This window comes from Garra rufa, chromosome 2 (assembly GCF_049309525.1).
Source record: "Garra rufa chromosome 2, GarRuf1.0, whole genome shotgun sequence".
NCBI lineage: Eukaryota > Metazoa > Chordata > Actinopteri > Cypriniformes > Cyprinidae > Garra > Garra rufa.
Window position 1 is genome coordinate 6,483,628 of NC_133362.1, and position 25,403 is coordinate 6,509,030.

Below are 25,403 nucleotides of genomic sequence, written 5' to 3' on the forward strand. Positions count from 1 at the left end.
AATGTATTTTTTCATTAACCAATAAAACAGAAAAAACTGAATTTAAACAAAGATAAAACAGAATTTGGGGAAAAAATAAACCAGATTTCATCTGTCTCCATATTTGTTAACGTAAAACATAATTCAGTCTTAATCGGATGTGCAAATTTAACTCAAAGGAGTTACTGTACCTGAGGTAAAGGAGTGCGAGCGTCTCTTTTCGCTCGTCCAGCCCTGAACGGTGGACATAGAGGACGGTTTCTGTCTCGGAAACTCGCCATGAGAGTCAAACTCATCCTCTACAGAGACAGAAAAAAATGAAAATGAATCAGTCAACCTCTGCAGTACAAGGGCAGACAGTATAAGTGAGTAACAAAGCACTCGAGGTGAGAAATAATGTGACCAAGGTGGAAATGACAAAATCCAGAGAGCTGAATAAAAGTGCTTCTCCAGAAATAGAAAGACGCTGACAGCAAACAGATGTGACCATGCCTCATAATGTCTGTGTGAAGCTCTGCTCAGTACCAGAGTCCTCTACTGCCCTCTTTTGGATGTCCAAACATTTGTCTTGCATATTATTTATTAAACAGTTGCATTAGTTGCCAGTGTTGAGGAAGCTACTTTGAAACTAAAAGCTAAATTTATCTCATGGATGCTCATAACAACAAATTCTAAAATAATTTAATCAAATAGTAATTAAATAATAATACAAAAATATGAAATATTATTGCATTTTAAAATAACTGGCTTGTATTTTAATAGATTTTAAAATGCAATTTATTCCTGTGATGCAAAGCTGAATTTTCAGAGCCTATTAAAATGAACCAAAGCTCAAAAAATGTTTACTGAATTGTATTAGTCACAGTTTCTTACCACAATGACCTGCATCTGAGAACGAGGGAAGCAACAGATCCTGATGCCTTTGGTGGATCTGCAGAGCGTCACTGGTGTGGACTACAATCTCTTTGGTTCGGCCTGATGGGGGCTGACTCTGTGCTAAAACGGTGGTGCTGACATAATTTCTCATGAAGCAGTGACATTTATCTCCACACTGACAGCCGGTGATAGCAGGAGAATGTCTAGGGAGCGTTGCTGAAGCCGAAGACCCGTGACACGTTGATCTATTCACTAGAGAATCACTAGACCCTGTGGAGATAAGAGAGGATTTCAGGTGAATATGACTCTGTTCAGCATGGACAACTTGTTAACAACAGAGACAAGTAGTCAATAGTATAATACCAGTGTGTGCTTGGATTCTGAGGATCCATTTCTTCATCATAAATCGAGAAGAGGCACTCAGGAGATATTCAGATCCATCCCGCAGTCTGAGAGGAAATAAAGTTAAACGTCTTTCGACTGAACCTGAAAACATTTGAAACAAGTACTTCCATCACTAAGTAAGACAAACATGAGACGCCCTTTAGTTGTTCATCGTTTACCTCAAGCAGAAGCAATTGGGTTTTTTGGTGTACTCTGGCGACGGTTCACACACCGCTCCAATTAGGTTCAGAGGAAGGCTGGTCACACAGCTCTATGGGGTACAAATACAGAGTCGTTTGGCTACATTATGCCCTTTACAGCTGCCATTAAACGTAATTCAATCACAATTTAATCACAATTCAACCTTGCAAAGTAACTAATGATGTCTGGATGCAATAAAGAACACAGTTTTCTACTTGGTTGCAAAGCCAGAACATGAAGTCTTCAAGCTTACCTTGAGAGTATCTTTCCTGTCCTGATAGAAACATATTGTTTGTTTGTACAGCACAGCATGATAGGAGTTCCACGCTCTGCATGGTGCCTGAAATAGTACATTTAATCTTATTGGTTGCATAAAGACCAATAAGATTGCACTAAAACAACCTGCATGAGGTAAGTGACACAAAATGTTGATACCTTCTTTCCACCCAGTTGTAGTTTGTGTTTCCTCTCCAGTGTACCTTCCATTGATGGCAGTTCTTCATCTCGTCTTCCACTCTAAAAAAACAGTCAAAGTTAGAATTAACAACCTTGATATGATGAAATATAATAATTTCTTTTATTTATCAAAATTATCTAAAAAAAAAAACTCTCTGCTCTGGGATGATTTGCAATTATATTTCTGTGTACCTGGATGTCATTAGTCCCATCCAATCCCATATGAACAGACAGAAGGCTCATGGACTGGTCCTGTGGAGAGAGAACACATATCAATGTATTAAGTACCATGACAAAAACAGATTAAATGTGCACTACTTGTAACTACAACAATGGGCAAATGATACAAGATATGCTGGCCACAACTTCATTTGAAGGCAAAGATTTCAAACAAGACCCTCGATCACTTCTAGGACAGGGGTGTCCAATCCTGCTCCTGGAGAGCCACTGTCCAGCAGAGTTTAGCTCCAACCCCAATCAATCACACCTGAACTAGCTAAACAAGGTCTTAGTTATTAGGCATACTAGAATCTTCCAGGCAGGTGTGTTAAGGCAAGTTTGAGCTAACCTCAGCAGGACAGTGGCCCTCCAGGACCAAGTCTGGACACCCCTACTCTACCTAAACTCTACAGGAAAGTTAGGGTTGGAACTAAACTCTACAGGAAAGTGGCACTCCAGGAGTAGGACTTAAACCAGGGGTGTCCAAACTCTATCTTAGAGGGCCACCGTCGTACAGAGTTTGGCTCTAACTTTGTCCCAACACACCTCCCCGGAAGTTTAAGTAATCGTAAAGACCTTGATTTTCTTGGTTTGGGTGTGTTTGATTAGAGCAAAACTCCACAGGACATTGGCCCTTCAGGAGCAGAACTTAGACCAGGGGTGTCCAAACACAGTCCTGGAGGGCCATTGTCCTTTCAACTTGCCTCAACACACCTGCCTGAAAGTTTCTAGTATGCCCAGTAAGACCGTGATTAGCTAGTTCAGCAGTGTTTAATTGGGGTTGGAGATAAACTCTACAGAAGAATGGCCCTCTAGGAGTAGGACTTAAACCAGGGGTGTCCAAACTCTGTCCCAGAGGGCCACCGTCCTGCAGAGTTTAGCTCCAACTTTACCCAACACACCCCCTTGAAGTTTTAAGTAATTGTGAAAACCTTGAGTTCCTTGGTTCAGGTATGTTTGATTGGAGCTAAACTCTACAGAACTTTGGCCCTCCAGGAGCACAACTTAAACCAGGGGTGTCCAAACTCAGTCCTGGAGGGCCACTGTCCTGCATAGTTTACTTTCAACTTGCCTCAACACACCTTCCTGAAAGTTTCTAGTACGCCTAGTAAGACCTTGATTAGGTAGTTCAGTTGTGTTTAATTTAGGTTGGAGCTAAACTCTACAGGAAAGTTGGAATTTAAGCTAAACTCTATAAGAAGGAGTAGGACTTAAACCAGGGGTGTTCAAATGCAGTGCTGCAGAGTTTAGCTCCAACTTGACCCAACACACCTTCCTGGAAGTTTCAAGTAATCATAAAGACCTTGCGTTCTTTTGGTTCAGGGGTGTCTGATTGGAGCTAAACTCTACAGGTCATTGGCCCTCTAGGAGAAGGACACCTGCCTAAGTAAGACTTTGATTAGATAGTGTTTAATTGGGGTTGGTGCCAAACTCAACAGGACAGTGGCACCCCTGACTTAAACAGTCCTAAATGGCATCTAACAGGGTTTGACTGCCAACTTGTAGACCTCACCTTCATAAACCCAGTTTCCTTCTCCTCCTCCTCCTCTTCCTCCTCCTCCTCCCTATAATGGTAGATATACTTTTGCTGGTCCTCTATTTCCGGTAGTTTCACCATATCTGAAGCGGTTTCATTAACAGCCACCTGTTTGTAAACCTGTTCCTGTTGAGTGAATGCAGCCCAAGACCTCCTGTTCCCTTTATCCAGAATTTGCCTCTCTTCCCTTGGGTTCTGCTGCTTCCCTGAACCCACCATAGTCTGGATAGATGGTGGCAGTCTGAACTCCGCCACAAGAAGGTTGGGTGCAGAGGCTGTGACCAACTTCCTGAAGAGCACTGCTTGTTCTTTGGGTGAGGGTTCCCTGTGCTGGTCGGGAGAAGAGTTGGCCTGGTAGCCATTATACATGATGTCAGAGTTTAGACTCTCTCTGTAGCTGTTGGTGTGGTTCCAGATGTCCTCCAGCTCCTCCTCTTCCTGCTCAAACTGCTGATGGTCAGGATGAACCGGATCATCAATGTCGATAGATAAGGTAATGCTCTTGTCCTTGGAGAACTCCAAGTTGCTGTTGGAGACTCCTGTATCCAGGGATGGCACCTTCCCGATGGTCTTCTTGGGAACTGGACAATCTGAGAAGTCTATGTAGGGACCCTCAGCACAAAACTTGAAGCTACCAGAGCTGGAGTGTCCAGAGTCCACTGAGTCCTCTCTTCCATTGGCTCTGAAGTTCAACACCACATGAGATGCATGGCTGGGACTTAACTGTTGAGTGCTGGAGGTCTTCGATGGACTATGGAACACGTGTCCATTAAAATTGTGAACCAAAGTATGGACACTAGGACATACATGAATCTCTGCCATAGTTGAGCAGTGGTTGGCTATCCCTTGGCTTGCATCTTCTGGAAGACTCGCATAGTGGTTCTCCTTGTTCTCAAGTTGAGCTGCATTTGCGTTCCAACTAACCACCTCTTCTTTGGGCATTATACTGATCCCAGACAGGTGTTTCTGTTGAATATTGGTCAGCTCACTAAGTAATGAGGGATGATTCTCCTCAAAAGAGATATGTTCAACAACTGGAGAAGGTGGAGGAGGATATTCATCTTCAGTAAATGAAACCGTGTCAATGCTGATCTTTTTGGAGTCTGTACAATCAATCTTGAGGGTTACTTCACCTGGGGAAATTTGTTTGGGCTCTTCTTTTTGCATTGGAGGTGAGCGGGCTGTTTTAAAGGTGCTCAGAGAGGTTGGACGATCAACCTGAGAGTCCTGGTGATAAGAGTCTGTCTTTTTTTGCTCTAGAGGGCCAATTGTTATGACATCTTGAATGCTAGGGATGAGGCTCATATCCTTGGGAAGGTCGAAGCTTAACACTGAGCCCAAGGACAGAAATCTGCAGTGGTTCTTAACATGTCCTTGGGTGGCAACCTCTAAGGTTTGGTGACCTGGAGATCCAACCTCTCCAGAACATTCTGCATCTATGTCCTTCACTAAAGGGTTCTTAATGTAGTCCAAGACCTGAGTCCCATTGCTGTTTGGTTTCCTTGCGTTTTTCCGCTTCTTCCTTTCCTTCAGGGGCCAAGTTTGTGTATCGTATGTCACCGGTTCACATACAGGTGGCAAATCAGCCTCCTCTGACAGCTCCTCTCCCATGATCTTCTGAATGGTGTGTCTACGGTCATCTTTTTTCTTCTTTTTGCTCTTCCTCTTCAGGCTGCTAAAGATTGAGATGTTGCCGTTCTTTGGCAGAAGGTTGTTGGCCTGCTGAAGGGTGTCTTCGAAGGAGGACGAGGAGTATGGAGAGGTGCAAGGAGAGGAGAAAGCATACGGGGAGGTCCTGGGAGAGGAGGAAGAGGGCCTCGGGGCTTTGTCTCGGGGAAGTGTCATGCTCTCATATACTGCCATGTTGCTTTCTGTAACATGCAAGTAGGTACTTACCTAAAACACAAGAAAAAGACAGTTTTAAAGTGTTGTTTTATCACTTTTTTCTTCAATGCATGAAGAGGTTAGCATACATAAGTATCACACTTCAATACAAAGAAACACCATGCTAATTTTCTGATGTGCAGTGCTCCTAAAAGCATTTGGGCAGTTAGGTCACACATAAAAATGAAACTCAAACTGGCATTTGCAAACAACTGTCGCTTGTCATTTTTAATGCATGCAGTTCATCACTTGAACTAATCAACATGTTTCACAACCACAAAGTATCTTTTTGGACTTTAAGTCTTGTTATCTTTATAATAAATATGACATGGTTTGGAATTTTGTTATCTTCTGCAATGACATTCATATTTAAGTGTGGCTTAAGTGTCCAAATACTTTTTATGGCCAGTGTAATTCAAAATTCAAACACTGAAAAATGGTTATTTGCATAACCATTTATAAAAAATAAGTGTTTTAGTATCTGAACATAACACTTCTGTGAGTGTCTGGCTCTAGCAAAGCATTCCTAAGTGAAAACATAGACACATGTTGCTTCACATTTGTTACTGATGAATGATGACATCGCTCTGCAATGATAAAAACATCTAAAATGCTGATACATCTTTTCCTTCACTGCTTACGTTAAGCAGCTGGAATTCACATTTGTTATGGGAAAAAATAAACATTTCTTACATTCTGTGAAGAAAAATGGAGCAAAACTCCCGCCAGGGTGTTATGGATTTTGCAGGGCGTTGCTATGCAGTTGCTACACACTATGCAGACATGTTATAAGTGGTTTTTATAGTGTTGCTGTGCTTTTTCTAAGGTGTTCTGGATCATTCCCATGGCATTACTATGTAGTTGGTAAGGTGTTCTAAGTGTATTTGTGTATTGCTATGTTATTGCCTAGTTGCTAAGGTGTTCTGGATACTTGCCAGGGCTACAAGATCTCTAAGGTGCTCCAGATGGTTACCAGGGCATTGCTAAGGGATTCTGGGTAGTTGCCAGTCCATATTATATGTTTGTGTTCTAACTGGTTGTTAGTGTGTTGCTCTGCTACTGCTAAGATGTTCTAGATGGTTGCTGTGGCAGTGCTATGCTGTTACTAAGATGTTCTGAATAGTTGCCAGGGCGTTACCATGCAGCTGCTGAGGTGTTCTGAGGGTTTTGTGTATGTGTGTGTTGCTATGTGATTCTGGGTGGTTGATAAGCGTTGCTATGTAACTGCTAAGGTGTTCTAGATGGTTGCCAGGGAGTTGCTATGCTGTTACTAAGATGTTCTGAACAGTTGTCTGGGTGTTACCATGTAGCTACTAAGGTATTCTACGTGCTTTTTTTGTGAGAGTATTCTTATATGATTGCTAAGGTGTTCCGGGTGGTTGCTAAGACATTGCTATGTAATTTGTAAGGTCTTCTAGATGGTTGCTGAGGAGTTGCTATGCTTTTACTAAGATGTTCTGAATAGTCTGAATAGTAGGGTTTGTTGTTCTGCCTCCTTAGGATGAATCACTTGTTGTATTCCCAATTGTAAGTCACTTTGGATAAAAGCGTCTGCTAAATGAATAAATGTAAATGTAAATGTAAATGTAGTTGCCGGGCCGTTACTATGCATCTGCTAAGGTGTTCTGAGTGGTTTTTAGTTTGTGTGTTGTATATGATTGTTACAGTGTTCCAGGTGCTTACTAATGCATTTGCATGTAATTGCTAAGGTGTTCTTGATGGTTGCTAAGGAGTTGCTATGCTGTTACTGAGACTTTCTGAATAATTGGATTGTTTTTTTGTGTGTGTGTGTGTGTGTGTGTTGCTGTGTGATTCCTAAGGTGTTCCGAGTGGTTGGTAAAGCATTGCTATGTAATTGCTTAGGTGTTCTAGATGGTTGCCAGGGAGTTGCTATGCTGTTGCTAAAATGTTCTGAATAGATGTTAGGGCATTACCATGCAGCTGCTAAGGTGTTCTGAGTGTTTGTGTGTGTGTGTGTGTGTGTGTGTGTGTGTGTGTGTGTGTGTGTGTGTTGCTATATGATTGCTTAGGTGTTCCAGGTGGTTGCTAAGGCATTGCTATGTGATTGCTAAGGTGTTCTAGAAGGTTGTAAGGGAGTTGCTATGCTGTTACCAAGATGTTCTGAAAAGTTGTCAAGACGTTATCATACAGCTGCTAAGGTGTTCTGAGTGGTTTTTAGTTTATGTGTTGGTGTGTGATTGCTTCAGTGTTCCAGGTGGTTGATAAGCATTGCTATGTAACTGCTAAGGTGTTCCACATGGTTGCTAAGGAGTTGCTATGCTGTTACTGAGATTGTCAGGGTTCTGCCCTGACAGCCCTGTCTGTGTTGTCATTGTTTAATGTCTCTATGTTTGTCTTGTGCCTGAGCACATGGCTGTGTCTTTGTTTATGTTGGCCATGTGCTCCCCTTGTCCTGCCTCCTCGTTTTCTGTCACCACGCCCCCTTGTTTAGCCCTCATTACCTGAGTATCTTCACCTGTTTTTCTTGTCTGGTCCTCATTAGTCTTGATTGTCTGCACCTGATCCTCATGTGTCCTGTTCCTTTATATTGTGCTGTCTTCTCTGTTCTCACTGCTGGTTCGTTGCGTTTGCTTTCCGTGTTCTAGCATCTTTATAAGTCTTCACCTAGTTGTATTAATAGTATCATCTCTTTACTCCTTGTCAGTCTAGTTTCTCATTTAGTTCTTTTGTAGCATTTTGGATTTTTCTTTTGTTTGTTATTTTTTTGACCCTGTCTTGTGACCGCCTTTATTTTGTTCTAGCTTATTCTAGCTTTTAGTTTAGTACTTTGTTTTTTTGTTTTTGACTTTTTCCAGTCTAGTTTTTTTGGGTTTTGTTTCTAGCTTTTTGGTTTTATTTTCTTTTCTTTTCCCCTGTTATTACAGTTTTAGTTTTTTATTGTTTTTTTCCCCTGTGTGTTCTTGTTGTCTTGTTCTGTATCTTTGTGTTTGTCCTGTTCAGTGTCTTGTCTGTCCCCCCTGGCGGCTGCTCTCTGGACCTGGCTTACTGGACTGGTGGTTGTAGCTCTGGACCAGGCCCTATCGTTAATGCTCCATCTCCCTGACCCTGCTGCCCTGCCTTGCCTGGGTCCATCTCTGCTGTCTCCTGTCTCCCCTGTCGTCTGTCCTGCCTCACAGTCAAGAACTTCCACGATCATCACCTCCCTGTTTGCACTCCCGTTCACTCAATAAATGTTCAATTTCCGCTCATTCTGCATTTGGGTCTTTTTCTAGTGTTCTGCGGAGCCAGACCGTGACAGAGATATTCTAAATAGTTGTCAGGGCATTACTATTCAGCTACTAGAGTGTTTTGTGTGTGTATATTGCTATGTGATTCCTAAGATGTTCCAGGTGGTTGCTAAAGCATTGCTATGTAATTGCTAAAGCGTTTCACTTGGTTGCTAAGGAGTTGCTATGCTGTTACTAAGATGTTCTGAATAGTTGTTGAGGCGTTACTATGCAATTGCTAAAGTGTCAGAGTGTTTTGTGTGTTGCTATATGATTGCTTGAGTGTTCCAGGTGGTTGCTAAAGCATTGCTATGTAATTGCTAAGGTGTTCCATATGTTTGCTAAGGAGTTGCTATGCTGTTACTAAGAAGGTGTTACTACACAGATGCTAAGACGTTATGAGTGGTTTTTAGTGTGCTGCGATGTGACTGCAAAGGTGTTTTGGGTGGTTGCTAAGGCACTGCTATGTGACTGATGTTCTAGATGGTTGCTAGGGTGTTACTATGCAATTTATAAAGTGTACTGAGTGGATGCTTACATCAAAAAACCACACTATACCTAAGCAAGCACCACTAATAATACAAAAACATTAGGTTTACATGAGAACAAAATGAACAAAAGAACACTAGCATGACTACACAAGCACACTAGAGATTTTTTATTTTTTTACTCACTCTGGGCTTAATAAGAATCATCTGCTCTTAAACATGTCGTCATACACAGCTGTAAAGGCTTGACCTTTCACCCTGTGACTAATCTTGTGCTGCTCTGGCAGCCCCAGACCATAAATCACACAGGGCAGTCAAGAGGGCCTTCTAGAACACTCACAACAAATTCTCCAGCACCCCCTCCACTCCTGCTGGGAGCCATTTCAAAACTCGGCGATCATGGGAAGCGAAAGGTGAGGTCACATCTCAGCACCGCGCGGCTGTCATGAATGAGTTTACATCAGGACTAAAGAGAGCTTACGTAAGAGCGAAAAACCCCACTGCATGCATCTTATCACCTCTCTTATCATCTGCTTCCTTTGTCATTGTCTTTCTTCGTCCATGCATATCTGGTTAAAACAACCGATTCACAGCAAATCTTTAGATCTAATAAAAACCTCTGGCCTCTGCTGGTTTCTGACTCATTTATCATGATGAAGCAAGAGTTTATAGAGTGAAAATTAGGGCTGCCCTGACTAAAGACTCAGTTATTCATTTAAGCCATTAGACAACTAATCAGGTTTAAATTAATTTAATTTGTTAAAGAATAGGCTTTAATATACAGCTTATTCCATGCTCAAGGGCACACAAAGCTTGGGAAAAAGCAAAAATAATGACTACAATGATTATGAATGTGTCAGAAAAAAGCAAAAAGATATTTTAATTTGATACATTTTATTTTCTATGACTAACCGACTAATAACATTTTGGTCGACTAAGCCTCTTCTCGCCGACTATTGGGGGCATAAGTTTACTCTATTGCTTATGCAAAGCTATTGTATGGGTTTAGAAGATTCAATGCATACATGTTGTAACCATCATTTCTGACTTTGAGAGATTATGCACTCTGATCTCTAGGGTCTCGTTTGTATGTGCTGAAAGCTGCGTGGGTATAAAATAAAAAAATACTGCTGACAGATGTCAAAATGCATTTAAAATGAGACAATATGACAGCAGCTAGACACTTTCCCACAAGCCCTAATCCTCCTGATGCTTTCAAAAAAATCTACTGGATTACATGAGAGCTGCAAACCTACAGCTATGGGCAACATTTCCAAAATAACTTCTAAAACTGACCAATGTTTTCATTTCACAGACCCTAATTGCATAATAAAAGTCCCAAGGCTATTACAAAACCATTTAAGGCTACTATATGCTACCATATTTTTAAACCCCTGTAACCATTCCAAGAAACACAGGGTTTTTATTTTTGCTGCAATTACCGAAAATGTTCCCAAAGACAGTTTTGTAAACAACCCGAATGTTTGAAATGAGGCTTTATGTGTATCTTGGATGAGTTTCCCATCCCGGTTTCTAATACTTCCCATATACTGGCAGCTCAAAATGAGATCATTGGAAGTGGCTATTTCCTCCATCATCTTTTCATTACCTGCCCATACCTGTTTGCAATCTCCGCTAAACCGCAGCGACCCCTCTTCCATCAAAGTCTCTTTGGCTTTGTTGCCTTTCCAAGCACTACACAAATAAATGATCAGGCCAATGGCGATTTTTCTGAATAGCATATTATTATACAAGGATTCTGAGATGTACTGCAATGCAATGAAAAAAATCTGATGAGATGTTTCGAGATCATGATGTTAGTCAGTCCATCACACTACAGTCCTCATGCACACACACACAAGCAGTGCTGGGTAGATGACTTACAAATTATAGTCCATTACTGACACCAAATTACATAATAAAAGTGTAGTTAGTAATGTAATCCATTACATTACACATTTTAGGTAATATAATCAGACTAATTTTTGATTACTTTTAGATTACTTTGTATGGAAGCCTGTTTCCGCCACTAAATAAATTTTTTTTAAAAGCTATATGCGACTTTTTATTCCACAATTCTGACTTTTTTTCTCACAATTGTGTGATATAAACTTGCAACTGTGAGAAAAAAAAACGTATTTTCCTCCTCAAAATTGCAATTGCAAGCTTATATCTCACAATTCTAAGAAAAAAATAATTGCAACATATAGGCTACAACATATCTGTAATTGCGAGAAAAATATAAGATATTGAGAAAATATAAGAATAGACAATTCTGACTTTATTTTCTCAGAATCACATGATATAAACTGTATCTCGCAATTCTGACTTAATTTCTCAGAATTGAGTTTTTATCTCACAATTCTGGCTTTATAACTCTCAATTGTGAGTTTATATCACATGATTCTGGGAAAAAAGTCAGAATTGACAGTTCATATCGCAATTCTGACTTAATTTCTCACAATTGTGTTTATATCTCATAATTCTGATTTTATAACTTACAATTGCCAGTTTATATAATGTGATTCTGGTGGAAAAAATTCAGAATTGCCAGTTTATATCACAATTTTGACTTAATTTCTCAGAATTGAGAGTTTATATCTTGCAATTTTAACTTTATAACTCACAAGTTATATCGTGATTATGGGGGGAAAAAAAGTGAAGAGTTGCTCATTTATATCACAATTCTGACTTAATTTCTCATAATTGTGAGTTTATATCTCATAATTCTGACTTTATAACTCACAATTGCAAGTTTATATCTCACAATTTTGACTTTATAACTCTCAATTGTGAGTTTATATCACATGATTGTGAGGGAAAAACATGATTTAAACTTGCAATTTTGAGTTATAAAGTCAGAATTTTGAGTCAGAATTGCGATATAAGGGGAAAAACATGTTATAAACTTGCAATTTTGAGTTCTAAAGTCAGAGTTTTGAGTCAGAATTGCGATATAAGGGGAAAAACGTTATAAACTTGCAATTTTGAGTTATAAAGTCAGAATTTTGAGTCAGAATTGCGATATAAGGGGAAAAACATGTTATAAACTTGCAATTTTGAGTTATAAAGTCAGAGTTTTGAGTCAGAATTGCGATATAAACGGGCAATTCTGACTTAATTTCTTAGAATTGTGAGTTTATACCTCATAATTCTGACTTTGTAACACACAATTGCAAGTTTATATTGTGATTATGGGGAAAAAAGTCAGAAATGACAGTTTGTATCACAAATCTGACTTTATAACTTACAATTGCAAATTTAAATCATGCAATTCTAGAAAAAAAGTAAGTTACTTATAACTTTATTTATCAGAATTGGAAGTTTATATCTCGCAATTCTAACTTTATTACTCACAATTTCCAGTTTATATCACGTGATTCTGAGGGAAAAAGCCAGAACTGACAGTTTATATCACAATTCTGACTTTATAACTCACAACTGTGAGCTTGTATCACTCGATTTTGAGAAAAAAAGTCAGAATTGCGAGATGAAAACTCTTTACCTTTACATTTAAAACATACATTTAGTGGCAGGCTATTTTAGAAAGGAAATTAAAAGATGATCAAATTATGAAATGCATTGCTATTGTGTGAATAATATGTAACCATGTAACCAATAAAAATTTTACTGTAGTCGGATTACTAATATTTTAAAATGTACTATAATCTAACTACATGTACTTTATTTATTTATTTCATCAGTTCCTACCCAGCACTGCACACAAGTACCATGTTTGTGTTTACTCGTGCAGGGCCACCGACCAACTATATTTACCTCTTCTGCACTGTGACGATAAATCTTTTTCTTTTGCTTTAAACTACCAAAAAGCCCCTGGCAGCGCTTCCAAAAGCTTTTACAGGCAGAAGAGTGAGACTCAGCAGGCTGAAGGAGAACGTACAAAAAAATAAAACAGAGAAGGTTGTTTTTGAGGTAAGAGAAGGAAAATGTAGGGAGGCAGAGAGGGATATCGAACACAGAGCTGTGACATTTAATCATTCTCACCCTGTGCACAGGTTCGGGCACCGGCACGCAACCTTCCCTGCCAGACGCCTGTAACTGGATTTGTGTGTCTCCAGAGTTACTGAAGCTGAGGATGAGGTTGACGGTGCCTCCTAAAGATGAAGGACTGGGATCCTTCAGCACCAGGTACGGTGAATCCGGCCTGTCTAAATGGCCGCTGTCATCGCTTCCCTTAGGACTGACACTCTTCATCACCTCATATCCATAATTGTGCTGCAAGCTATCCTCCATGTCACCAGGGGGAGCACTTGTGAGGCTTTCTGTTCTCTTCTGAGAGACCTCGGGAGAGGTTTCCACCTGAGAAGTGGCAGAATTAGTATGCTTTTTTAAAAGAGGATTGCATTTTTGTGTCGAAAATGTGAAATTATTTTGACAATATGTGACCATGGACCACAAAACCAGCCTGAATAAATAAGCTGTCCATTGATGTATGGTTTGTTAGGATATGACAGAGATGGCAGAGATACAACTATTTGAAAATCTGGAATCGGAGGATGCCAAAAAAAAAATAATAATACTGAGAAAATCGTTTTTAAACTTGCTCAAAAGAAGTTCTTAGGAATGCATATTACTAACCAAACATAATTTATTTAAAATATATATTTACAGTAGGAAATTTACAAAATATCTTAAATGGAACGTGATCTTTACTTTATATCCTAATACTTTTTGGCATAAAAGAAAAATGTATTATTTTGACCCATACGATGTATTTTTGGCTATTGCTACAAATATACCTGTGCTACTTAAGACCAGGATCACATATTTTATATGAATAAAAGAGTAGAGTTACTATTTTAATAAAAAAAATTAATAAAAAAATTAAAAAATTAATAAAAATTGTTTGCATTTTAATCGTTTCTGCATTTAGTAGCATTTGCTTAATTTCATCTATGCTGATTTAAATGTGAAAATCACTGCAATTTAGTAAATAAAAAAGAAAATAATGCAATATAAAAAAAATTATATCAATTACAAATTGTCACTGGGAACTGGAATTAGAAAATCTTAAAGATTAGGCCTTTTTTCTTTATGCAAAACACATAGAATTTCATTTCATTTATTAAATTATGTACATTTTATATTTAAAATTGTATATATATATATAATTACATATATATATATATATATATATATATATATATAGAGAGAGAGAGAGAGAGAGAGGGTAATAGGAATTATTATTGTGTATTATAAATTATTCTATAATTTATATCATGTATATTATAATTTATATCATGTATATATATAATATATACACACACACACACACACACACACACACATATATAGAAGTATATATTGATATAGAAGGAAAGATATATCAATTATTTACTTATTTCTACTAATTCATTCAATTTATTTACCTCAATTTGGAGTGAAATGTAACCCCAAGACTTTTTTTTTTTTTTTTTACAGTTGTCATGTATGTACAACAGGACTAATAACGTGAATGACTCAATTAATCCATAGTTCTACCTGTGTTTGCGGGCTGCAGACAGTGGCCTCGGAGTAAATAGCATCTGTCTGAGCTTCCTCAGCCTTTTGTCTGCTCAACAACTGATCCTTCTGAGCCCTCCAGTGGACCAGGATCCATCCCAGCATGCTCCTCAGCTCTTCCATCCTCTCTCTGATCTGCACAAGACAGATGGGAAAGCAAGCAAACCATTTTAACTTTATTTCATCCAAAGGAAATGCAAGGTTATTCTTTCACAGGAGACTTAGTGAGAGTGTAAAGATACAAAATCTATTTGTATATCAACCGAACAATGCAGCTGAAACAGACATTAAAGAAACTTCATTTGTGATTCTCTACCATTTTGTTAAGGTGATGCTCGTTGTCGAAGAGTTTTTTTCCAGCCACGGCGAGCTGGTCAAACTCCTCGAACTTCTGCTCTATCTGCCGATCCAGAACCACGACCAGAGGTTCCTGGTTCTCTCGGCTTTGACGCAGAGCGCTTTCTGAGAAAATGCAGGAGCGGGTGTCTTCTGTCCAAGAGCTGTGGGAGAGAAGATGAACGGCAGAAGGATGAAGACGAGCGCTGCAGGCCAACACACACAGCTCAAGATGATGCTTACCAGACGCTTCTCCAAACGCATGAAGGGAACACAATGTGAACAGACGTCTCCCATCAATAAATCTAGCATTAGCTGTGCAAATTATATTCATAGAACATTCCTGGTGGATCACACCAAAACACGTCCAGGTCGCATTTCACACCAAAATCAAAAGAAGGATGTGATTATGATTTTTACATGATGTTATTATTTTCATGACAATTAAGCAAGCTTCTCCCAAATTTGCATTACTGTAATGTGTCCAGACATTTAAATGTTTTTCTTTTTTCGCAATTTTTCAGTAAGTGTTTCAGACTGAAGTGTTTCAGTTTATTAAGCTTTATTATAGTGTCATTTTTGCATTATTTTTATTTTTTTAAATCATTACTATACTACAGTATTAGTATAGTATAGTATAGATCTTCAAATAGATGTATCTCGGCCAAATATTGTCCTATCCTAACAAACCATATATCAATGGAAAGATTATTTATTGAGCTTTCATATGATGCATACATCTCAGTTTTGTAAAATGTAACCTTATGACTGGTTTTGTGGTCCATGGTCACATATATAAATACAAAAAATAAAAAAAATAAAAAAAAATAAATAATAAATAAATAAATAAATAAATAAATAAATAAATAAATAAATATATATATATATATATATATATAATTATTCTAAAATAATAAAATTAGAACAATAAAATCATGTTCAATTGCTAAGAATTTTGTATTTATGAATTTAATTGGTGCTGATTTAAATAAAACACTGAATTTAATTTTTTATTTTATAAAAAGAAATTGAAATTTTTGGACACATTACAGCAATACAAATTTTGGAGAAAGCTTGCTTAAATGTCATGAAAATGATTACAATATATATATTGTAATCATTTTCATGACATTTAAGCAAGCTTTCTCCAAAATTTCTTTCTTTCTATATATATATATATATAATAATTTGTTATTTTACCGCATTTATCATTTGTTTTTTAATAATTTAGTAATTTGAATTATATATAGTAATTGTTCAAATTATTTAGTATTTTCTATTTATAATTAATGTGCATTATATATATATATATATATATATATATATATATATATATATATATATATATATATATTTTTTTTTTTTTTAATTCTTAAACTTTTTTATTTGTTTTATTTTATTTAAACCATGCATATTACTTATCATTCCTTTCTTTTGGTTTTGGGATGAATTCTGACCTCAACACATTTGTGTGATGTCAATCTTTAACAAAACGTGAAATAAAACAAGGTCTACTTAATAGTTACATCGCTGACTTACATCATTGCCAGGTAGCTCCTAAAGAAATGCCGCAGGTGCTCAAACTGCAGAAGTCTTTTCTTGTTTTCAGCCACGCTTTTTCCAAGCTCATCCCAGGCATTCAGACTGGTCTGAATCTCAGTCCCTACAGCGCTCATCCTCTCCGGACACAGGTCTGACAAACGCCTCGCCAGACTCACCATGGCCTCCACCTCCTCCTTCAGCACCCCGTATTCAGCCTGGAGGAAGAGGAGACGTCTAGGTTCACAATTGCATCCATACTACAAGTGCTATTTTGGCAGTACAGACCCTTTGCAAATTATGCAAACTCGTACAGCTTCACACTTTCAATGCTTTAAATCTGTTAGAGGAGCCATATGCTTCACATATGCATTGCTGGCATCGCTGACAGAGTTTCTGAAGCTAATTAAAAGCTCTAATGAGAATCAAGCCGCTCTGTGTTTGAGATCTGCGGCTGTGAAACAGAGATTGTCAGATGCTTTGTGCATGAGCGTCAAACTATTTTAGTATGAGGCATTAGGTCATTTCTTACGCTTTGGGGTTTACAGACAGATGTGTTTGCGTTTTGCACGCCATCGAGGTATTACTGCATCGCAACAATGCTGTAGTCACAAATGAATCACAAATACACATCATAAACGGCACACAATGGAGTCCTGTGTGGATAATAAAGGCATGTGTGGGCTCACTTCATTAACATCTATTGAACAAAACAAGGGTCTGGCTGAGCCTCAGTGGATGTCCAGCTTCAACCACAACAGGAAACAGATTCTAGAAACAATGTGCTAAAACAAATTCATCATAAGAGGTGGGAGAAAGACGTTTCCATTAGATCAACACCGGGAGGTCAGCGAGTCCCGGCAAACAAGATGCTTCCTGTTCTAAGAGCGCTTTCGATGGTAAATTGCTTCGGACGTGCTATTGTGTTGTGAAAACACTTGGTTGTTGTTTGGATTTACTTAAAAAAAAAAATCCTCAAAGCATGACCATCTAACATTTTACCACACAAATATGCATGAATAAAATCAGCTTTTATAATTATTATTGTTGTTATGTGATTATTATTATGACCATTAAGTAATAAAAATAAGAATGCATAATTATTTTAAAAAGAAGGAAAAATAATAATTATTACAATTATTATTGTTATTATATTTACAGTATTATTAGGGGCCAAGCACTGAAGGTGCGATGGCACCTATTGTATCCGTTAGAATTCTTATTATTATTATTCTTCCGCCGCAAGTCTATGGCAGCCCATAGAACCGCTTGCGGGAAAGTTGTATAATTTTGCACGCTGATAGACGACAGTCCCAATATTAACCATAGCAAGTTTGAAGTCTCCAACTCAAACTCTCTAGCGCCACCACTTGTCCAAATTTTCACTTTCTTTTTGCTAATAACTTTTGAACCGTAAGCCACAAAATCAAAATTCTTTTTGCTCAGAATCCTTGGCTCATGCCGAGTCGAATGAACACCAAAATTCAAAAATCGTAAGGTGTAGTTTTTTTTCTATAATTAATTGTTTGTAAAACCTACTTTTTTGAACTCGTCCTAGACGGTTTGTCTGATTTTCACCAAAATTGGCTCAGATCGTCTTCAGACCATGCTGACAAAAAGTAATGGATTTCATGTAGATAGATGAAACCGTTTTCGTACAGCGCCTCTACAAATTTTAGGCTTGATGCCAAAATGATTCTGAGGCTTTATCTCTGCAAAGCTTTGACATAAAGACACCAAACTTTGAGTGTACTTTTGTCACCTCACACTAAACACACCACATCGATTTGATAACAGCGCCACCTGTTGGTCAAACGTAATAAGCCATTAAATCATATCAGTAGGCGTTCTACATCATTATTCAGTCGTTTTGACTAAAATCATCGTAAAATGGCTTCTTTTTACTTATTGTTGCAGTTGGTCTGCTGTTCCTGCCATCCTTAGCTCCTCATTTTCCCCTTTGAATGCTTGGCCCCGTAATTGCTGCTTGCAGTTATATTTATTATTATTATTTTAAAATACTTATATTAAATAATAATAATAATTATTATTATTTTTAGTATTATTATGGGATTATTTTTTATGACAGTTAAGTAATAAAAATAAGAATTATTTTTTAAATAATAATTATTATAATTATTATATTATTATGTTTGAATTATTTTTAAATAATGATTAAAAACATTAAATGATTATTGACATAAAATGATTATTAAAATAAGGGATTATTTTTATGAGAATTCAGTAATAACAAGTATTAATTATTATTTTTAAAATGATAATAATAATTATTATTATTTAAAAGTAATAGTAATAATGATTATTATTACCATTAATTATTATTTAAAAAAATAATAATTCTTACTAAATAATTGAAATTAATCCATTATTAAAATAAGTAATTATTTGTATGACAGTTAAATAATAAAACAAGCATTAATAAATACTTTTAAAATAATAATAATTATAATTATTATTATTATGTGATTATTTTTTATGACACTTAAGTAATAAAAATAAGAACTACGTTATTTTCTTAAACAATATAAATAAATAAAATAATAATAATAATAATAATAATAATTATCATTATTATTATTATATTTATTATTACATTATTATTTTTAAATAATGATAAAAAATCGTTCTTATTAAAAATACATACAAATAATTGATTATTAAAATAAGGGATTATTATGACAATCCAGTAATAACAATAAGAAATAGTAAATTTTATTTTTTTAAATGATAATAATAATAATTATTATTATAATTATTACTATCAGTTATTGTTATTATTTTAAACAATAATTATTAATGCTTAGTGTTATTACCCAACTGTCATAAACATAACCACAATGATACTAACAATAATAATAATGATAATACTAAAATCATTTAAAAAAATCATTTTTATTGTTTTTAATTTTTTAATCTAATAATGTATGTATATATATATATATATATATATATATATATATATATATATATATATATATATATATATATATATATTTTTTTTTTTTTTTTTTTTTTTTAAATGGTAACCAAGTAATTAAATAAATATTTTATTAAATAAAAAAATTAATTAAACAACAAACACTAACATGTGACCTATAAATACTTTAATTTAATTTGCTTTTAAAAGCAAGATTGTTAGGTGAAAATGTGCTTAATTTAAAAACTAGGTAGTACTGCAAAATTGTCAGGGTTTTGTGAGATTCACCATAAAATGTTCGTTCTGCAGTAATGTTCAGTGCACCCGTACCTCCATCTGGTCCTGGTACTCCTGCAGTCCATCCAGTCCACAGCGATCCGGCTCACATCTCACAGCCATCTCACTCTCCATCTCCAGCACGTCTACGGCGAGTTCGGCACAGCGCTGCAGACACTGTTCCACGCGCGATGACACCATGGCATGCTGGGAAACGAGGAAGAGATATATAGTACTCCAGTAAATCATAAGCACTGACTCGTGGGTGCTCTGGGGCTTGATCACCCACGAAAAAACACGAACTATTCTCAATTCATTTTAACCGATAAGAAGTTGATTGTAGCTTATACGACTTTATTCACATTTTCATAGCTTATTTAAGGCAGGTTCTGGCGTTATTTCAATGACAAATGTCAAGTGTGACATTTCAAGTCTCGTTGTAATACGAGAGGGTGCCAGCACAAATTTCTCGGCGGTTGAGCACCTGTTGAGCACCCACCGGCAGAAACATAAATCGGCACCTATGTAGTAAATAATGACGACATGAAGCGAAGAGGCCGTTACACCTCGGGTGTGCATTATTTTCGTGGAATTCAATGGACTGAAGTCAATTATTGTGCTTATACTACGGTTACCACACCTCACGACATCGATCAGATGATATATTTCAAGACATTCGTCCGTTTTTTGTCCTTAAAACGCTATTGTAAGTGGGATTCATTTCTTACGCAGCTCATCCAATGCCTTCTTTGCATATTCCAAACGTCATTTTAGACCTTGAGCGTTTGATAGCAAACTAATGCAGTTATTAATGAAGTTTAGACAGACCGACAGACAGACAGAAAGGGAGAGGGAGAGAGATATTAAGCTGGTGAATTACTTCTCTGAGTGAGTGCATCTCTCAAAAGTGATTGGCAGCATCGTCTCTACTAATAGTGACACTTTAAGTTCATTCCTCAAGACCACGCTGCTGCCTCGCTTGTGAGAACTGTCATTTAGTTTTTAAGTTGTTAATCGTCAGAGCATATGCTAGCATGTGTTCAAACTGTATGTGTGTATAATAAAACGTAATATTGTGGCTAAAACATGGAAATAATCTGTCGTTTTTATCCTATTGTTTACTGTGTTTATTTGTTTGGCCAGTGTCGTTGTGGGTTTTGGTTATTTTGCTGTTTTGGGCAGTAAGGACCTTTGAAATAACTGAAATCGCATGGCGAAGTGATATAGACATGTAATGCGGTCAAGTGCTGCCTGGAACTACGTTCGCCTTGCGTTTCCCTGAAAATAATGTTTCCCCACACCTCTAGAACGTTCGTCAGCCAATCAGATTCAAGCATTCAACGGCTCCGTAGTATAAGACAGAATAGTGAACACATATCCAATCTTTCTTTCTCAATGTGATTCAAACCATTTCCGCTTCTACACACCCTGGTGAGCAACTCCTGGATGCTCTGGTCATGTGACTGCGAGCGGCCCCTCTCCCGCGCCGTGTCATTGAGCATCTCCACAGCTTCTCGCAGCTCCTTCACAGGGTTTCCGATGGTTTCCATCAGAGGCTCGTCGTGTCTGCTGACCGGCAGGCCCAGAAGAGATGGTCCAGAGTCAAGCTCACTGCACAGCGGCTGGAGAAACAGTACAATAACAAATTAACCAGGAAATCAAATATAAAGGCATTACTATGCAGCTCTCTGGAATACTTGATTCTGATTGGTCGATCAATGTAAGTCCCTTTGGATAAATGCACCTGCATGGACGCAAATGAACCATAAAAACGTAACCCGTAGCTAACCTTTCCCAGCGTGCTGTAGTGGCTTTCCTCAAGCTCCACTTTCTCCAAGAACTCAGTGAGCATCCGCGTGTCCTTCAGCTCTGAGCTCTGCTGGGTCAGTGCCATCTGCACACTGCTAAACCTGAAAGAACCGACAGCGATGCTCAAACATCTGAACACTGCAGCGAAAACAATCTCAATTCTTGTTGAACCGGTGGCACATACTTCTTCTCCACGTCCTTCAGGCGTGCAGGAAGCAGCTGAGTGTGAAGATGTCTTTGACTGCTCAGATGATCTACTTCCTGTCTGAGGGTCTGCAGCTCCACACGTCTGGCCTCCAGCTCCCGCTCCAGCTGGCAGCTCTCTTGCTCCGCCACGCTCACGGACTCGGGGTCTCCGGCCAGAGACGCCTGTCTTATCGACAGCTCCACCGCTTCCAACCACGCCTCCAGACTCGCCAGAGACTGCAGCATCCGAACCACCTGACGATCACAATCAAACAACTCACAATTATCAATCAAACACATACAGACTTTACTTTTATAACATACAGGTTTGCATACACCTTGCAGATTTTCCCAAAATAAGAGGGATCATACAAAATGCATGTTATGTTTTATTTAGTAGTGACCTGAATAAGATATTTCACATAAAGATGTTTACACATAGTCCACAAGAGAAAATAATAGTTGAATTTATTAAAAAAAAAGGCCCTGTTCAAAAGTTTACATACACTTGATTCTTAACACTGTGCTGTTACCGGAATGATCCACAGCTGTGTTTTTTCTTTAGTGATAGTTGTTCATGAGTCCCTTGTTTGTTCTGAACAGTTAAACTGACCGCTGTTCTTTAGAAAAGTCCTTCAAATTATTTGGTTTTTCAAAATAAGAAAAATGTACACATCCTATATTCTGTCCAAAAGTTTTTACCCCTCTGCTCTTGATGCATTGTGTTTCCTTCAAACCTTCTGTAATAGTTGCATATGAGTCCCTCAGTTGTCCTCAGTGTGAAAAGATGGATCTCAAAATCACACAGTCACTGCTGGAAAGGGTTCAAATACACAAAAATGCTGAAAAACCAAAGAATCTGTTGGACCTGAAGGATTTTTCTGAAGAACAGCAGACAGTTTAACTGTTCAGGACAAACAAGGGACTCATGAACAACTATCACTAAACAAAACACTGCTGTGGATCATTCAGGTTACAACACAGTATTAAGAATCGAGTGTATGTAAACTTTTGAACTGGGTCATTTTTTGAATTCAACTATTATTTTCTCTTGTGGACTATATGTAAACGTATTTTATGTGAAATGTCTTATTATTTGAACCCTTTCCAACAATGACTGTATGATTTTGAGATCCATCTTTTCACACTGAAGACAACTGAGAGACTCATATGCAACTATTACAGAAGGTTCAAACACTCACTGATGCTCCAAAGGAAACAACAATGCATTAAGAGCCAGGGGTGAAAACTTTTGAATTTGAAGATCAGAGTAAATTTAACTTGTTTTGTCTTCTGGGAAACATGTAAGTATCTTCTGTAGCTTCTAAAGGGCAGTACTAAATGAAAAAATATGATATTTAGGCAAAATAAGAAAAATGTACGCATCTCCATTCTGTTCAAAAGTTTTCACTCCCCAGCTCTTAATGCATGTTTTTTCCTTCTGGAGCATCAGTGAGTGTTTGAACCTTCTGTAATAGTTGTATATGAGTCTCTCAGTTGTCCTCAGTGTGAAAAGATGCATCTCAAAATCATACAGTCATTGTTGGAAAGGGTTCAAATACACAAAAATGCGGAAAAACTAAAGAATTTGTGGGACCTGAAGTACTTTTCTGAAGAAAAGTGCCCAGTTTTAATGTTTTAGGACAAAAATGGGACTCATGAACAACTATCACTAAACAAAAAAACACAGCTGTAACAACATATTCAGGTAACAACACAGTATTAAGAATTTTCTCTTGTGGACTACATGTAAACGTCACAAAATAACATGCATTTTGTACGATCCCTCTTACTTTGGTAAAACAACTAACTCTTTGCAGTTTCTACAATGGGCATGTAAACTTTTGACTTCAACTGTACTTACTAAATACTACTTTCTTTCAAAAACAGAACAGTCAACAGTCAATTCAAACATTAAGGGAAACATTAGATTTATGTACCCTGTAGTTGAGCTCCTCTGAGACCTTCAGGACCAGACCGTTCCTCTCATGTCTTCTCTTCAACTCGTCCCACAGAACCTCCAGCTGACTCAGAAACTCCTGGATCTTGATGCTGCCCGGATGCTGAGCCTTCACCAGGCTGTATCCCTCCTGGAAGAAAACAAGAGGAGGTTAGGTCAGTATAATCTTAATAATAGCTAAATCAATAATGTGTGATCATAACTACCCAGTAACAGTCGATTTTTTAAAGTTTTTTCAAGAAGTATCTTCTGCTTACCAAGCCTACCTACATTTATTTGATCCAAAATACAGCAAAAGCAGTAATATTGTGAAACATTTTTATTATTTCAAATAACTGCTTTCTATTTGATTTTTTTCTATGTAATTTATTTTTGTGATCAAAGCTGAGTTTTCAGCATCATTACTCCAGTTTTCAGTGTCACATGATCCTTTAGAAATCATTCTAATATGCTGATCTGTTGTTCAAGAAACATTTATTATTATTAGCAATATTTAAAACAGTTAAGTACATTTTTTTCAGGATTCTTTGATGAATACTAAGATACAAAGATCAGCATTTATCCGATTTTTTTTTTTTTTTAAGAAATTAATACTTTCATTTAGCAAGGATGCTTTAATTTGGCCAAAAGTGATGATAAAGACATTTATAATGTTACATTTCTATTTCAGATAAATGCTGTTCTTCTGAACTTTCTATTCATCAAAGAAACCTAAAAAATTCTACTCTGCTGTTTTCAACATAATAATAATAATACTTTTTTTTTTTGAGCAGCAAATCAGAATATTAGAATGATTTCTGCAGGATCATGTGACTGTGTAATGATACTAAAAATTCAGCTTTGAAATCACAGGAATAAATTACATTTTATAATATGTGACCCTGGACCACAAAACCAGTCATAAGGTTAAATTTGACAAAACTGAGATGTATACATCACACGAAAGCTCAATAAATAAGCTTTCTATTGATATATGGTTTGTTAGGATAGGACAATATTTGGCCGAGATACATCTATTTGAATGGAATCTGAGGGTGCAAAAAAATCAAAATACTGAGAATATCACCTTTAAAGTTGTCCAAATTAAGTTCTTAACAATGCATATTACTAATCAAAAATTACATTTTGATATATTTATAGTAGGAATTTTACAAAAAATCTTCATGGAACATGATCTTTACTTAATTTCCTAATGATTTTAGGCATAAAAGAAAAATCAATAATTTTGACCCATACAATGTATTTTTGGCTATTGCTACAATTATACCCCAGCGACTTAAAGACTGGTTTTGTGGTCCAGGGTCACATATATTCAAACAGAAAACAGTTATTTAAAATTTTAAATACAGTTTTTGCCGTACTTCGGATCAAATGCATGCAGGCTTGGTGAGCAGAAGAGACTTCTTTAAAAAGCATTAAAAATCTTACTGTCTAAAAACTAGCTTCTTCTTGGTTTTATAATACAAAATAACTTAAATCATGTTTAATTTTAAGTACAATAGACAAACCAATCCTAGACATCATATTAGAAGAGCTTTCTATGCACATTTGTTATGTTAAGAAAGTGAACATCCCAGCGCTAGCC

The 25,403-nt window shown here is 37.0% G+C and overlaps 1 protein-coding gene across 1 annotated transcript in view; it reads right to left on the bottom strand.

The window, feature by feature from the left end:
• mymx (myomixer) overlaps window positions 1-5,542 on the bottom strand; it is a 9,465-nt gene extending 3,923 nt beyond the window's left edge. Inside the window, exons 1-8 of the mRNA XM_073833654.1 lie at window positions 3,629-5,542; window positions 2,089-2,148; window positions 1,876-1,956; window positions 1,694-1,780; window positions 1,419-1,510; window positions 1,219-1,304; window positions 853-1,125; window positions 171-278 (exon numbers count right to left, since the gene is read on the bottom strand). Of these exons, the coding sequence (XP_073689755.1) occupies window positions 171-278; window positions 853-1,125; window positions 1,219-1,304; window positions 1,419-1,510; window positions 1,694-1,780; window positions 1,876-1,956; window positions 2,089-2,148; window positions 3,629-5,515 (2,674 nt within the window). The 5' untranslated portion in view covers window positions 5,516-5,542. The remainder of the gene's footprint in view (window positions 1-170; window positions 279-852; window positions 1,126-1,218; window positions 1,305-1,418; window positions 1,511-1,693; window positions 1,781-1,875; window positions 1,957-2,088; window positions 2,149-3,628) is intronic.
• Window positions 5,543-25,403: the final 19,861 nt, after the last annotated feature.